Below are 16,971 nucleotides of genomic sequence, written 5' to 3'. Positions count from 1 at the left end.
TCAAATGACGACCGTCATTTTAGAAGCATGATTATGTCGAAATCAAAGGTAAGCAGAGCTGTAGACCGACTCCAATTACAGAATCTAACAGTGTCATCATCCGTGCCGCCCCGCTCCCGGTGAAAACGACTCCCACTTCCCATTTCGGAGGTCGGCTACATTAAAAATGACTGCACATCCGTCTGATGATCTCCCTCTTATGCCAACTTGGTTTGAGTAGTTGAGTCTTTTGAAAAAGAAAACTAATGCACTCACTTTGATAAAATTTATTCCACTCTCCAGCGTGTTGAGGCAAAACACTATGCCTCGGATAAAATGTATTTATCAACTCGACAAGATTTGAGGAGTACACATCCTTTTTCCCCCCCAGAACAAAAGAAAACATGAATTGCACCGTGATTGTTTAGGGCAAAGAAGGAAAAGAAAAGCATACATGTGGCTTTCTATCAGTCAGTCAACACTTTCATAAATACACAATTGGCCGACAAATTGGCGTACCCACGCTTCAACAAGGAAGTGGAAGGATGACAAGTGTACGTGGAGTGTGAAGGCCTCACTTTTAAGATGACAGAAAAAGTACAGTTGGAAGGAGAATTAAGTTGCATTTTTTTTTGTTGGAAAAAAAAAAAAAAAGGATAATTTTAATGAGAATACAGTTGTAGTGTTACGAGAAAGTTTTGAAATGTTTATTAACAAAATGAAAGTCTGATGCCCCAACCCAAAAATAATGTAGTTTTAGAATAGTTGCAATATTGAGCAAAAAAACTAATAGTTATTAGAATACTGTAAATCTTTATTAAAAAAATGACAAGAATGGTAGTGGCAGTAATGAGTTTGAGGAAAAAAAAAGTACATTTGTTCTAAGTTGTGCATCTAAGACAGTTTCATAGTTCACTTTCGTATTATAAGATGACGACTTTTTTTCAGCAATATTACTATTTGTTTTCATAAAATAGTTGTATAAATTTGATTGCAATTTTTTTTTGCAGACTTCAGACTTAAATTTGAATAAAAATGCAACTTTTAATATTTAGCCTTGAGATGAACACAAGTATGAAACCATTTCATTCTCATAATTCTATTCTGTAGTTTTTCTGGTTTTCTTATCAGCGTGGCCCGCATCGCTCCTCGCACGTTTGCGTGTAAATATATAATAATGTCATCTTCAAGGAAAGCGAAACGAGCGCGCGTTTTGTTCCTCTAGCAGCACAAAGAGGTGCAACATCAACTCCTTCACATTGGCTACTAGCATTTAGCGCGAGGCCCTCAGAAGACAACGATGGACAGCGACGCTGTGAGAGGCGTGTGCGAGCGATAAAAATAATTTAAATGGTTGAGAAAACAACAACAAAAGAATCCATTTTAATTCAAAGTATCCAAAAAAGAATCACATTTAGTCGCAGAAAGTGTGCCGTTACTGGAATAAAACATCTGTACAAATAAACAGTTAAAAACTGCTCACCCACAAGACTTCTTTTCAGCTTATTCGGGAATAACAGCAGCAGTAGCCCCCCCAAAACAGGAAAAGGGGGTGCGCCCATTTCAAAGGGGGCACTGCTTAAATGAAAGCTACATTTTGTGCAACTTTATACGAAGAATACAGACCACTACAGCTAGTTAGTAGTCAAGATTAAGGACACTTCATACAATTGCCGAGGAGTATAGATAGATAGATATATATATCTAATGTGCTGTACCATCACATCATATTTACATTATTCTCAACTGTATCATTGACATTTTACATGACTCACAAAAAAAAAGGTTGAATTTCAGGATGAACCTAAAATGCACTATAACCTTTACAAGTGAACTCAATTTGACCTCTAAACTTTTGATTGCACTTTTCCAACTGTTCAACGCTTCGGTCCGAATTTCCCTCACTTTGTGCGAGTAGTATAATTCAGCCTCTACGTTATGTGCAAATAGAGATGTTTTCTGATGATGACTTTCCAGCGCCGTCTGATGCGCATCGCGTGACCGAGCGTAATTTCGACGCAGCATGTGCTCAGCTTGAGCGGGGGGAATAAGAAAGGTCGGAGCTGCCGCTCGCCTTACCTCTAACCTGCCTGCAGCTACTCTAGTCTTTCTCAGGTGGCCGCAGATCTCACCTTGTTCCCGACATATAACTGCAACAAATGACACAAGTGGTGTTTATCTCAGCTCGGATGTGCTTTGAAAAGCCAAACTTTCAATCGGGAATGTGCGATCGGATCCAGTGTGCTTTGATGCTTACTTATCGTCTGTTTACAATCAATGCCAGTAACGAGGAGGAGATTCTCTTACCTCCTTGCCTGTGCAGACAAATCTCAACTGGACCTCTTAAAAAAAAAAAAAAAAAAAAAATTAAAACCAACCCTGTGGCCACTTTGTGAGTTTCTGAGCACATCGGTGGAACATCTCCACAGTCCTTGTCTACAAGATGAACTTGACATCGCTCTTGAGGTTGCCATGGTGATGCTGTTGGGTGATGTTGTTGTTGTTGTTGTTGGCGCTGAAGCGGTTGGGAAGGATCCTCATCTTCATGGTGCCGTCGGCGCCGCAGGAGAAGATGTGATTGGCCGGCCCCACCTCCACCTGCATGACGCCCGTGCCCAGGTTGCGGAAGAGCGACTGCCGAGCGTGTTCGTTGGGGAAGCAGTAGAGCAGACACTGCGTGGCCAGGTTCCAAACCTGAAAGGGACATTGGAAACTTGTGTTTTTTTTGCTTTTCCCCCCCCCCCATCACTCAGCTCGATCAAAAAAGGTTTACGATTAACTACGCAATCACGTAGTGATTTATCATGTGCATTACACACCAAAGAAAAAATCCGAACAAGGAATTACCGGTAGCTGTCCACATGATCAAAAAGCCGAGCAAATTCGATGTGATTCGAAAATTGTTAAGGCTCAATTGTTAATGATTAAAATATTTCTAAACAATCAACTGTTCTTGTCCAACGTTTGCGTTAGAAATTCCACATGACCGGAAAATACTACCAAACTTTAAGCGTAAAAACATTCGGAACAATCAAACTTCATTCAATTTCACAAGACCAAACATTCTTATTTGAACCTATGCTACTTTGACAAATGAAATTAAAAATTCTTAATGATCAACTCTTAACCATCAAAACGTTCAGAATCCAACTTTAGCTTTGTCAAATTACATGCGTTGGAAAAGCAACCATTGCAAAGCTAGAATATTAAACGCTAAACACATCAAACCTTACGATTAAATGTTCTTATTCATCAAACATTGGTTCAATCAAATTCCACACGAAATATTCTTCATGACCAAACAACCATTAAATATTTCAAACAACAAAACACTATGGTAAAAAAAAAAATCCTTAGCCATCCAACTTTAGGCCAATCAAATGTCACATGATCAAAAAAAATTCTAGACGACCACCCCCACTAACACAACCAAAATGTTAGCTCGATCAAATGCTCAGTGACCAAAGCATTATACATGATCAAATGTTAGCTTGAACAATTTCATTTGATCCAACAATTAAGGAAAATAAAAAGACCAACATTTCAAATTATCATTCCGATATTTGGCAGAATAAAATTCCGATAACAGGCTGGTTAATTAAAACATACAATGACTAAAATAGCTTTTTTTTGGTCCCTTTATGCTGACAACAAAGATATGAATTAAAGGCCGAACATTTGAACTTTGCGCTTTAGTGTTTCTTTAACTTTACAATAGGGGACCAAAATCTGCAAAAATCGGACCATTTTTTGCCAATTATTTTTTTGAGGGAACGTTTAAATGTCATTATCCTTGCCTAATGTTCTAATGTGTCCAAAAATATTTACAGATTTTAAAAGAGCTAAAAGCAGCCAATTACATAGTTTTAATGCACCCTTAGTAAACTTATGTTGTATTATATTAATGTTAATTTGGAAAAATGTATGTTTCATGTTGTGTTGAATCTCAGGAAAAGTCTGAGTTCAACATGTACACACTGAAGTCGACATTTCGTCGACAGGTCGTTATAGCCACTAATTAACGCCAATAATGAAGCAGGTTAGTAGCACGTCGCTCCCCTGCATAGCAATCTGGTAGGAAGCTGCTGTTTGAAAAGCCAGCATGGGAGTCATTTTATTTGATGAGCTCCTTCACAGGCGCAGAGCCTGTATATATGACTTAATTAATGTCACATAATCTGGCCGTTCCATACGCGCATATCAAACACTCCAAATTCAACGCTGCTTTTCAACCAGCCGGCGTGCAACGAAAGACTTCGCGTGGTGGGGGAATAGGGTAGTTTGAATCTAAAGCAGATGTGATGACGGATGAGGCGTCGCTCTGAAGATTGGCTTGCCGAACCTCACGCTTTTGTTAGCAGTCAGTCAAGTTGTGGAAAAAGCAGCTGCTTCATCTTATTCCCGGCACCTGCTTGCACCATGCTCCCATGGCCGATGCAGCGAGACATAACAGACACCCTGCGCAACTTTTACCTTTTAAAGAGTTCAATACGTTTTGAGCACCCACTGTCATCACTGACAGCAAAACAACTGAAACACAGCTATTCTGCGCTTACTGATGAGCGAAGTGGGAGCTTAAAAACTCAAATCACTGCCACCACCCCAGTCAGTTATTTGCCATCTATAGCCGTCAATGGCAGTGAATGAGTTAAGTAGACTTACAGATATCTGTAATTACCGTTAAAAAAAAAAAAAGGGAAATGGCATTTGCTTTGAGAATAATATCTACTGCAAAATTATCTCAGATTATGTCAACAAATCTTTACGGTCATGCAAAGAAACGGATTCATTTGTCAGTTTCTGCCTATGATTGAGACAAGCACAGCAAAGCGACATTGATGACAATGTCCATCCTCAGGCATGAAAACGGGAAGCGTATACAACCTGAGAATGTTGAATATTTCATATGTAAATGCATCAGTCTGATGCATTTTGAGAGAAAAATCAAGCACAATTAAAAGACAGTATCAATGTATACGATTAGATTCACTCCTACATCATTGACATTCACCCTTGACACAACCACAGAAATGCAACTCAGTCCAACTGCATGCGAGCAAGTTCTCAGGATTTCGCCACACTATGCGCTGCACTGGCGCTCATGGGAAATGTAGTTGACTTCGGGCAGAACGCTACCGCTCTTGTCCATATGGCGCCGCCATAATCAACGAAAACTGTAAACCCGCTTTGTGTTGCTTTAAGGTAAGCTAGCACGAAAAGTTAACGTCGTTAGCTTGCGCCAACTTTACCTTCAGCTTCCAGTTAGTCCCCCAGGCTCATCGACATCTTGAAAATGAATTTTAGAGATTTTAGAGCCCTAGCATTAATCGGAGTTTATTTGATCTCATTTAGTTGCCGTCCATACAACCTCCCACCACACCGAAATTATTTTCTCATCGGATCGCCACGTTTCACGTACGTCATCTATTTTGGTTTCAAAACGCCAAATTTTGCCAAAAGGGTATTGGCTTTCATGCCTGCTTTCTTGATTTTGAAGCCTTCTGATTTATCTTTTGTTTAAATATTTAATCTTGCAGTGGTGTCTTATTTTTTTTCAAAGCGGAATATACACTGAAATAATAATGCGCCCGTCCCAACTTACTCTCAAACTTTTTTCACCACTGTGAAATACGCATGTGTTGAGTTGAACACAAAGCTATCATTGTTGAATGGCAACGGGGTGGATACACAGGTTAACTGCAACCTTCTGGGGAGAAGCGATTGTTCTTCCTGTCACTATATCTGTCGCTGACAGAAAGATGAACAAAGACATCATTTGTAGAATAAATAACTTAAGGACCAATTAAGTAAATTGGTGAATTTCCCACAGCATACCTGCTGATTTCTCAGGGTGTTGTTGCACAGTGGTTGCAAATCAGGCATCCATCCACTACTGACAATATTCACTCATTGTATATTAGACAGAAAGACAAGCTACATAGAAAGCAACCTCCTGGGCGGAGGTGGCGTAATGTACAGCACCTTCAGACTGCCTTCGGCGGACCCGCTAATGAAGCAGTCCTCGGTCGGGTCGACAGCGAGCGCTTTGATGGGCGAGTCGTGGGCCTGGAAGCTTTGCCGCTGGTGCCGGTGAGGGAGCTCCAGAATACTGATCCAGCCCTTCCTTCCGCCCGTGATCAGTAACTGATGCCTGGGCGCCATTAGCAGCACGGTGGCGCCGGACTCGTGGCAGCAGAAGGCTGGAGGAGAATTGCACAGCGGGCGCGTTAAGATCTTGACTCCATTTTCTTTAGGATGGAGGCACATTATGAGAGTGTTCCGCATGCTCACCGTGTACAAGGCTGTTAATGGGAGTCACCAATGTGTCCCATAGACACACATTCCTATGGAGAGAAACAAAACTTTTTTTTATTCCCTTGGTTAATGGAAACAAATGGAAAGTAGTTGAGTATACTGTGCGGCGGAGTCTCTAAGGCCCATAGAGATGGTAAAAAATAAATACATACATACATACATAAAAATGGAACAAAACAGCATTCCAGAAAGGACCTTAGCGGTTTCACTGTATACAGGATTTTGTAGATTGTGTTACCGGTTGTCTGTGGACAGACCCGCAGTGGCAATGAGGGAGGAGGAGCCCACAAAGACAAAATCGTGAGCCGTCTTGTTGTGGCACTGCAGAGTCTGGCGCGCACACACAAAAACACAAACAAGATGCTTACCCACACTGAGAGTAATCGAGAGGCGGCGGAATAGTAAACAAAATGAAAAATGTGAGTAGAAGGAAGAGGAGGAGGAATGGTGTCACCAGAGAGGTTTTGACCCAAAAAGGAGAAGATCAGCAAAAAAACAAAAAAAGAGCAGCACGTGTGACGAAGCAGGATGGTGTGCAGGCGTACCAGATAGGGTTTGGGAGCGGCCCCGCTTGTGTTGGTCTGCCAGAGACTCAAACCGCCATCGGCATCCACGATCCCAAACTGCACAGAAACAACCACCACGCTGTTAGGATTAAGTCAGACGATTCATTCCATTTTTTTTTTTTCTTTTCCCCCCCATAGCAGGCTCAATGTCAGCAGCGCCGCGGACACCTGTTGAGATGCGTCGCCCCCTTCAGGTAACGCACGCCAGGCTCTACACCGCAGCGCTTACATAACTGCTGGAAAATGTTTGCAAATTCTCCCAGCGTTTCCTGCTCTTTTTGGGCTGAGCCGACAGAGAAGACGGAGACGGCGTCGAGGCACCATCTGAGGACATGTTTGGCGGGAGGCCAGTGCGCTCAGCTGAAGAACAATGCGCACCGAAGCCAACTCCCGGCTGTGCTTCGTGCCAACGTGGCAAAGTTGAGAACGGATGTGTGAAGATGTCTCTCGGTGGACCAGGCTCACATTAGAGCAAAGGATAGTGAATGGTTTTTGACAAAGGCAAGGAAGGTTCAATAGGGTGACTTAGCGACCTTGTTCCCTTGATGGTTGAATCGAATCCTGGTCACTCTGGAGTAGCCTGGACTTCTGAAGCAGATGATCTGCTGGGAGTGACCCCACTCGAACATCCTCACGCTCCCGTCTTGAGCCCCCGTCAAGTCTGCAGTAACAACAACAAAGGAAAGGACAAGGGTTATATCATCTGTGAGGCCCCAACGGATATAAGTGGTATGCAACCTTAAAAAAAAAAAAAAAAGACTAATTCATTAACTCTAAGTTGGGATACTTTATTATTCTTACCACAAATGAATTGACTTTTTGTGGGCTGAAACATGCCATTCAGCAATTTCGATTTTCTCATTTAGTTTAATTTTCACGTTAATCGGATGTCCCTAACGTGGAACTCCATTAAGGTAAAAACATGACAACAAACATGAGTGTTTTTCACAGGATAGCCACGATATGGTAGGGGGGGTTGCGGGTATCCGATAAAGATGGGCACTGCCAAATAGTGAAGATATCTAATGTGGACAGAGCATGGTGCCTTTTCATTAAAAATTGTCCTTGAGAGTCCATTCATCGCAGTTTGCAGTGTTAATAATCCTTACAATGTGCTTTTTTTCCTCAAAAAATGTCATTTCATTAGTGTCTGTCTGACTTCCCGTCAGCTCTTTGTCGGGGTACTGCACAGTTAGCCCCGAGTTTGTCATTCAAACAGTCTCAGGCGCATATTTGCGGCCTACAGGGCAGAGCCCAGTAAATTCTGTCATGAAAAGTGGACAGGACAAATAATCACAGAAATTCTGTTGCTCTTTTTTGCTGCATCTGTGGGATGGTTGAAAAGTCATTTCAATTATGAAGTTTTATCGGGAATTCAATAGGCTATTTGCGGCCTGTTTCAACATTGACACTGGAGACACAGTTTATTTTATTAAAAAACAAGCGATGTACAAGTGTGTTGTACCTTCCCTCTTATACTCTAATTAAAAAGCACTTTAGACGACATAGAATATAATAAAAACATTTTTTTAAAAACACTACTAAATGCAGAAAGTGATTTGTTTCTAGCAAACAAATCATCAGGCTGCTTTCTTAAATCAACAACAAGAGAGGAAGGCCTACATGCAAAGTATTTGGGGTGACGTAACGTAACAAGAAAGACAAGAGATTGTTAATTAAGCTCTCAACTCTCATTGGACAAACAAATTTATACTTACAGTATGGCAGTGTGGGATGTGAGGTCATTCTTCTCACATTGTTGATATTTCTCTTGATCATCTGAAGGAAGAAGGTGAAAATGAGGAGGAGGACGAGAAGATGCGTGAGCCAACACCAATGCAGAACATTGTGGTGCTTTTTTTTTTTTTTTTTTTTTTTTAGTAACTCTTGCGACGTGAATTTTTAGCCATCTCAGGTGGCGGCCATTTTGTCACTTCTGTCGACTGAAAATGTCATCACAATTGCTCAGGGCTCAGGTAACGACCGATCACAGCTCACCTGTTTTCTGAAGCAGAGCCATGATAGATTACCTGAGCAACTGTGATGTCATTTTCAGTTGACAGCAAATGACAAAATGGCCGCCTCCTGAGATGGACAAAAACGGGTGGGTTACACTACTTAACTCATATTCCACAAACACAATATTAATCAGAATGTCATGTTTTGAATAGTGGGCCTGCATAGAACATATTCTTGTCAAGAAAATGTTTGGGTTGACTTCCCCTTTAACAGGTTGCTGTGGTTCTTACTGGCTGTGTGCATAGTTATTTAAGAGCAGCGGGGTCTCTGGTGAATGTGAATGAAGGTGACTCACAAACATTCATCTCAAAGAGTGAAATCAAATCAATCTTTCAGCGCTGACTGCAATCTAAACCCACGGCAGTCCTTTCTGCACAGTGCGTGGGAATTCAAAGAGCAAACATCTGAGGCTTATTTACAATATAGCAAACATGTTCAGATGACGGCACGTGATGCTGAGTGACAGTTGATGGTTATGGAATGTCTGCACATTTTGAATGCGGTATGCTTCGCTGTATTCATGCTTCGCCAAACATGTCACGGTGACATCTCGCTAAGGAAATCACTAGAACTGACCACAGAAGCTCCTCGGCCTGTCTGATGACCTCCTAGCCACGGCATGTTGATGGGCGTGCCGGGGATGCTGCGAGTGTACGGCGTGGTGCCGTGCAAGGTGACAAAGTCATCATGCGCGTGGACCACGAGGAAGTCATCTGTGCCCACTCTGCAGAGACAATAACATTTAGCATCAAAGCAGATAGCAAAACAAACGACATTTTGGCCATGTTGTCTAAATCCATAATGCTAAATCATTTACTGCCGTTGACAAATGTACTTGTCTTTTCACAGTCAAGCCATTCAGTCCCAGGAACTTATTTATATATATATATTTTATTTTTTATTTTTTTTCAAACGTTGGGGTAAAAGAGGGTCTGACAATGTCTGGCAGTAAATGAAGCAGATTTTCCAGCAAGCAAACACAGGCATTGTGTCAAGATGGCACCAGTCCGGCTTCCATCTAACGAGAAGCAAAACCTCTCTTACCCTTTAGCTTCAACCTCCTCGTCATCGATCCACGTCAAGATCTGTGTGGCCAAAATGGATGACACATCCAACTCCTGAATGTCATGTGTAGAGGCCATGACTAAGCAATTACGATTTGCCTGGAAGACACACAATAGTGGACACACTATGAGTGGAAAAAAGTAGAGAAGACCTGTTATTGGTAACCTTTGGTCCAAAAATTATCACATGCATATTTATGAGACAACATAATTGATTTTGGTGACAGTTATTTTTAGTGACATGTATACGGGAGGTGTACCTTGTTGATGGCAAAGGCGGTGATGATGTCTGACTCCTTGTGAATGATGCGGGCCTTCCCCCCAAGGCAGCCCAGATCTGACTCAGTCTGCGTACACGCACACACACATCCAATCATCACAACTTTATAAAGATTTCTTCAAGGCAAATAGCCACCATAACTTCCCAAAGTATTCTGTTTCTAAGTACAGAGCCATCGACCTGACAAAACAAATAAAGTGTCATATTTTTTTTTTTGCACTTTCGAAGATAAAAGCTGACGTGCCAGCAGCCAAAGCACAAACCGGGACGTGCTTCTTTATGTCCGACACTGTACATGCTGTCAGTGTATTTATGTGTGTGTGTTTGTTGTGCCTTAAGGGGTCAGGAGAGGACATGTGGGGCTTCATTGTGCCGCACTGCTAACCTCCAGCGAGCAACATAACCGGGTTAGCGCCAAGAGACAGCAGGCGCGCAGTGGCCTATGAGCAATAAGTACAAGCACAACCGCGGAGGTGACTGTTATATTGTGCTTCCCCAATTATTCAAAATGAGACGCACCCTCGGAGCAGGAGATTAAATCACAGTCTTTACAGAATTTATTCAAGAGGAAACGGCCGTGCCTCTCTCTGTCAGATGCGATAAAGTACAATTTGACTCGTAGAAATCTAAATATGGTGGTTTGCCATTTACACAGCGCGCATAATCTCTGTGGGATGCAGATCGACTGCGACAAGTGTTCGGTCCAAGAATGAGAATCTATTCAGCTTCATGCGTCAGTCCTCTCAAATAGTGGGACAATTAGCACTGTACAAGGGCAAGAGCTAAAATGTGGTGCGTTTACAACATCAGCAGACCATGGAACATTGTAGGTTTATACTTCACATAAATAGAGAGGAATGAGCCATCTTAAACACGGGTGCTAGTTTTTGGATGAAAATGCATGTGCTCTAGTTCTGTCAACGCAACTACAAAGTAAGATGACATGTCATCGTTTCTATTCTACTGCAAAATGCAAAAATAGGCCATGTAATACTCATGCCAATAAGATTTAATTGACCAACCATGCACACTACTGCCCTGTAATATGGTTTATATCATTTAACAGTATAATTGGAGAGCAGGACACCAGTCTGCTGATTAATTTCTCATTTTAGTGCATTTTTTCCTTCTACCGGTCAAATCGTCTTTTATAACGCTTGTCCTAGTTAGGGTGAGCTGGAGATTATTTCGACTGACTTTGCAGAGATGTGAGGTACACCTTTGTAGTCGCTAGCCAATCACAGAGCACATATAGACAAACAACTGTAGACACTCGCATTCCGCACCTAAAGGACGCTTTAGAGTCTTCAATTACAACATTGATGTTTTTGTAATGTTGGAGGAATCTTGAATATCCGGAGAAAAGCTCGTGCAAGCACGGCGAGAACATGCAAACTCCATGCAGGAAGGCCCTGATTCCAACCCAGAACCTGAGGCAGATATTCTAACCATTAAAGCACCATGCTGTCAATTATAATTCCAGAAAATGACATCTAATCTTGGAGTAAAAGACTAAAAAAAACAACATACACAGGAAAAAAAAAAAAAAAAGAAACTTGAAACATGAAAAATAACAAGACAATCAACACAGCAAACCATACATAAATTAATATAAATAAATTGCATATATATTAGGGTTGGGACATGGCTCAGTTTGGTACATTGTTGTGCATAAAAAGAACAACTTGTTTCAGCAAAAACAGCATTTTGAAGTAATATGTATAACAAATTAAAACATACAAAAATGGAAAAAAATACTAGACCAAACGTCAGACACTTAATCCAACTGCTACGCGTCCATTGTTGCTGAACTGTGTACGGCAGGGCAGAGGTGGGCATTTTACAAAATTTTTATGGTCGGTCATTTATCATCCGTCAGCGGTCACGGTACCCGTCCATCATTCGTCAGTCAGTCATTTTTCATGACGAATTGAGTTGAAATCGTTGGTCCCGTCAGTCAGTCAGTCCATCAGAAGTCGGTTGGTCCATCAGTCTCCCCCCCCCAAAAAACGACAAAAAAACGGGTGCCTGTAAGTGATTACACTGACGGATGAAACACACTACCGTCATTCGTCATTTTTAAAAGGTGTTCCGTCATTCGTCAGCAAAACAGGCGTCTGTCAGTGTCCAGCACTCTGACGGAATGCCCACCTCTCCGACCAGTAAATTGAGAGCTTCGCCTTTCGACTCAGTCCGCAACCGATACAGAGTCCGCGGAACTTATTTATATATTTTTTCAAACGTTACGGTAAAAGAGGGTCTGAAAATGTCTGGCAGTGAATGAGTTAAGCGACCAAATCACATATCTGCAACCGTATCAAACGGATGCAAATCTTTTCGCAAAAAATGCTCCCACTGCACGGGTTATTTTCTTGAGTTTATCCTGAGTGGCATGGTAGGCGTGTTCAAAGTCAATCTTGATGGACACTTGTTTTGCTGGTGTTGTGGTCTGCTCAAGAATTATTGAGGTCATACTGATTACAAAATGTTGTTGTATAATTTGTCCACAGACACACCAGATACTTTATCCCCGACCCTAATACATATGCATCCACATTAACAATACGTCTACTGTATTTGACAGCAGTACCTGATGGTTTCCTGTCTCGTCCATCCCTGAACATTTCATATCAGTCTGGTCTTCAACCAACTTTAATGATTTGGCAGGTAGCACAGCACAAAGAACACATAGACGCGCACACACACACACGCACGCACGCACGCACGCGTGCGCACAACATATAGCAAGCAGTGGACCATGCATACAAACACACAGAGAAAGTGAATTATTGTGATGTTAATCAAACAGGCAGCAATTACTTGAATGAATTGAATGCATCATCATGCAGCTCGAGGCAGTAAAAATACATTTCATCATGCACAGCTAAAAGAAACAAAAAAGATTTCCTTGGAAGTAATAATGACTCAGTTGTAGTGTGGTTGAATAAAGATGTGATTACAATTCTGCATTAGCAAAGCAGTGTTATTTGTTGGTATTATAATGTGGTAGAGGTGCTAAGTTCATGCACGATTAAAGGCGGTGTAAATATGGTGTACCTCGCCAGCATCATGTTTCTTGGTGAAGATGTTTTTGATGAACGTCTCTTGCACTTCATCTTGCTTTACTAGGAACTGCCAAAGGCGCTTGACAGGGAGCGCTGAATGGTGGCTCGTCCTGGAAACAACAACAAAACATACCGTATCAGCCGCATCAACTCACTCAAGGAAAATTAAAAGCTTGAAAGTTTTGTGCCACTGTTGCCAACTTGTAATAAATATTTTATCTCGTGCTTGAAGCACAACACATCTATCATATTTTCTCTTCAAGGACAGTAGTAACATGATGTTAAAAACAAAGGACAAAAATGTCATTAAAAAATTTCCATAAATGGGATGGTAAAAGGAACGCCTGGTTTGATGGCAGTGGAACGCACAATAACACTGCACAGCATTTTAGCTCTATTGCTACATTTACAATCAATGTACAGAATTCTTACATGTCAATTTATTAATTAGAAATGCCCGTCCCTACTCGGGTCACGGGAGTACCTGAATGGGGTGTTGGACGGTTCAAAGAGCGCCTTGTGTCTGAGTAGGGCAGGGCCTGGTGTGACGGCTTCTTCCTGGAGGTGCGTGGAGATGTACTTAGGGGGAGGGCCTCCAAAGATTTCCAGTCGCTTTTGCAGCACCTGCTCCCAGCGCTGCAGCGTCTTCAGCACACTGTGACACAGCGGGGAGGCCCCAGGCAAGTCTGTGCCAAGTGCGATTAAAAACAAGACTGAGGATGATAATACAGCTACACTCCACTGGATGCGTGCGCACGCCACACCTATTACTGACCCAATAGATCATATCCTGCCATGGGGTAGAAGGACTTCAGGTTGACTAGCACCAGCTGAACCATTGTCAAGCGCATTAAACACCAACTGGAAGGGGAAGACCATTAGAATACAATTAGCAGTCCAGAATATCATGATTTACAGTTGTTCAACATTGCCCTCATAAAATCTAGGGCTATAACCTTTACAGACAAGCCTGCTTTTGAAGTCCATAGACGCCAAAAAAAAAGCACAGTGAAGGGCTGAATTGTGTTTGTAGCGATATGCACCTGTATGAATTGTAGTTAGTGTGCTCTTTTTGAGGCGAGTTGGGATCAAAAATGTCGTCATATTCATCCCCTTCCTCTTCATCTTCACTCCCCTGGCTCTCTTCCGAGTCGTATTGAACTCGGTTTTCCGACGGTGGCAGGAATGGCTAGTGGAACAATAGAACACAACAATCATCAATATGAGCTTTGGAGGAAAAATACAGTTGAGATTTCTGATTGATCGTCTTCAGGGATACCTTAGCGATAAAGTAATCCCAAATGCTGAGCTCTGGTGGGACGAAACATTCTTTGAAAATGGAAGTGGCTTCCTGGTCCACCACAGGTTCAGGCCTCGGGCTGGAGGGGGGCTCCTTCTCTGTATTGAATTCTTCCTTCGATCCGCTGCGTGATGAGAGCAGCCGGAACCGTCTGGGCTTTTTATCAGAGACGTCTGAGCCTGGTGAAGCTGTGGATTCAACGAGCGCATCTTTAAAGTATTTAAAGCAAGTTGCTAGCACAGCCATATGCAACAAATGTATCAAAAGCTTGCAACGATAAATACAGTCAATGGACACTTCGTTGGGTACATCAGCAAAACTAAATGAGATCCAGTGTAGGTATATATACACAAAAATCTGCTTCTATGAAAATAATTCTCAGTTGTGATTTACAGTATGCTGTCAGTGAGTTTTATTTAATAATGATTACTATTGTTTGTAATTTGCAGTGTAAACCTGAGATTATACTCAGATATGTTTCTGATGTCTGTAGGCAAAATCACTGAACAGGAATAAAACTGACAACGATAAAAGTAAAAGCCATAGTAAAATTCAAAAGAGAGGAAGTGGCCTAAACAACTCTCCTACTAAGTCTGATAACATCTTATAACGTCCTAAAGACGAGAACCAATTCAGCACAGTTGATTTAATTTGGCCCATTTTGTTCCGCATTGGCACAACCTCAATTAAATCCAATTTAATGGTTCTCACGTACCTGGCGGGGGAGTTTCTGCTGGACTGTTGGCTTTCTCAATGACGGGTGTTCGTGCGCCTCCTCCGAACACCATCACCCAGAGGTTGCTGCAGAGAGGGTGGGCCATGATACGAAAGAGCTCGTTGCTTGAGTGAGTGGCCATTCCGTGAACAAAGAGGCTGAGGTAAACGGCTGTCAGGATCTCACAGAGCAGCACGGCTAGGCCCGGCTGACTCTCATCACCCGCTGAGCTCAACAGACGGATCATTGAGGCGATACCTGGAGAGTGGCGCGGCGAGGGACCAACGCAGGAGGCAAAGACAAAGTTAGGAAAGGGAGATGAAGAAAATGAAAGTTTAAAGGTTTTATCTGAGTTGGACTTGGTCCTACATGTGGGTGAAACCACTGGTTTGTGCACTGTCCAATACTACCGTATTTTCTCAAATAGCAGGACTCACTCTAATAAAACACTTAAATATTCATTGGAAGCGGCATCCACTTAAGACAAATGGGGTGTGGGGGGAGGGTCAATGTTTATCTTGGTTATTACCTGGCCACTGTGCAGGAGAAGTGTTAGGCCTATCCATGCTGGTGGCTTTTGCTTGCTGCTTCTGAGAGAGCAAAACGCTCTGGTACACCATTCCTGTGAAGTTGTTCATGTGACTGCGGAAGACGACGACACAGAGCATGTGAAGAAATAGATTTGACAGACATAAAACGCAGGACAGATTTTTTTTTAAGATGGTTTGAAAACCTATTATGTAATGATAATGTGCAGCATAGTAATTAGGGCTGCAACTAAAAATTATTTTAATAAATTGTCACTTATCTTTGCAATAAATTTTAAAATCACTATCCTTTTATTCGGAAACAAGATATTCAAATTGCCAGTGCGGAAATTACACAAATCTAAATTGATTTTGATTCAGTTACTGGTGTGTTTGGTAACATGTCAGAAAATTGGTCAAAATGTTTCTTATTGTTTTCCAAAGTAAAATCAGATGTTTGCAAATGTTGTATTTCATTAAACACAAAGATTCTAAGTCTACTTTCATGGAGGATGACAGCAATTTGAGAATATTTACTGTCGAGAGGCTGAAAGTCCAAGAATAATCTATTTACTGATGTGCTGCTTGAACACAGAGTTCAGACTGAGACACCACATAACAGAAATGCCTTGAGTTACAGACTGTTAGAAAAACGTGCAGCTGGTGGTTAAAAAGTCAGTAATGACACGTTGTTAATCTGAAGAGGTTTACTTGGTTGAAAACCATGTTCAGCCATGACCTGCCTGGGGTGTTCCTTGGTCTTCATGATGCTATTTGCGCTTTAAACAGACCTCTAAGAATATTCCACACAGGTGGACTATGTATCATCATTAGTCATGTAAGGTCAACATGGATCATTCAGAAATCCTCAGGGAACCTCTGGAACGAGTTGGCTGCACTGATCGGAAGGTCACCGAATAATACTGCACGCCCGACTTTTCAGTTTTTTTATCTCTAAAAAAAAAAAAGTTTAAAATATTGTATGAGTAGCGTTCCGCTTCATGATTGCAAAAGGTTATCAAGTTGAAGGCGGCCGATTACTTGTGCAAGGCACTGTATTTCTTTTTTTTTTTTTTTTTTTTACTTTAACCTATTTCAACACATTTCTACATGAGGGGCTTTTAGGGTGAGGAAACTTGGC

General features: G+C 41.8%; 1 protein-coding gene across 4 annotated transcripts in view; it reads right to left on the bottom strand.

Moving 5' to 3' along the window:
• Positions 1–251: 251 nt before the first annotated feature.
• Positions 252–16,971, bottom strand: part of dmxl1 (Dmx like 1) — a 48,386-nt gene continuing 31,666 nt past the window's right edge. The window contains exons 34-51 of one of the 4 annotated variants that reach the window (XM_086030452.1): positions 15,833–15,945; positions 15,304–15,561; positions 14,568–14,776; positions 14,332–14,477; positions 14,064–14,149; positions 13,773–14,001; positions 13,281–13,398; positions 12,814–12,873; positions 10,204–10,290; positions 9,924–10,042; positions 9,456–9,603; positions 8,579–8,639; positions 7,394–7,521; positions 6,840–6,917; positions 6,533–6,624; positions 6,271–6,323; positions 5,962–6,179; positions 252–2,673 (exon numbers count right to left, since the gene is read on the bottom strand). In XM_086030452.1, the coding sequence (XP_085886578.1) occupies positions 2,416–2,673; positions 5,962–6,179; positions 6,271–6,323; positions 6,533–6,624; positions 6,840–6,917; positions 7,394–7,521; positions 8,579–8,639; positions 9,456–9,603; positions 9,924–10,042; positions 10,204–10,290; positions 12,814–12,873; positions 13,281–13,398; positions 13,773–14,001; positions 14,064–14,149; positions 14,332–14,477; positions 14,568–14,776; positions 15,304–15,561; positions 15,833–15,945 (2,461 nt within the window). In that variant the 3' untranslated portion in view covers positions 252–2,415. The remainder of the gene's footprint in view (positions 2,674–5,961; positions 6,180–6,270; positions 6,324–6,532; positions 6,625–6,839; positions 6,918–7,393; positions 7,522–8,578; positions 8,640–9,455; positions 9,604–9,923; positions 10,043–10,203; positions 10,291–12,813; positions 12,874–13,280; positions 13,399–13,772; positions 14,002–14,063; positions 14,150–14,331; positions 14,478–14,567; positions 14,777–15,303; positions 15,562–15,832; positions 15,946–16,971) is intronic. The other 3 variants (XM_086030453.1, XM_086030454.1, XM_086030455.1) reach the window with 3 other exon arrangements.

This window comes from Filicampus tigris, chromosome 5, assembly GCF_054856515.1.
Source record: "Filicampus tigris isolate MCC_2025a chromosome 5, RoL_Ftig_1.0, whole genome shotgun sequence".
NCBI lineage: Eukaryota > Metazoa > Chordata > Actinopteri > Syngnathiformes > Syngnathidae > Filicampus > Filicampus tigris.
The sequence above is the reverse complement of the archived record's forward strand: the minus strand, read 5'-3'. Positions and strand labels throughout refer to the sequence as shown.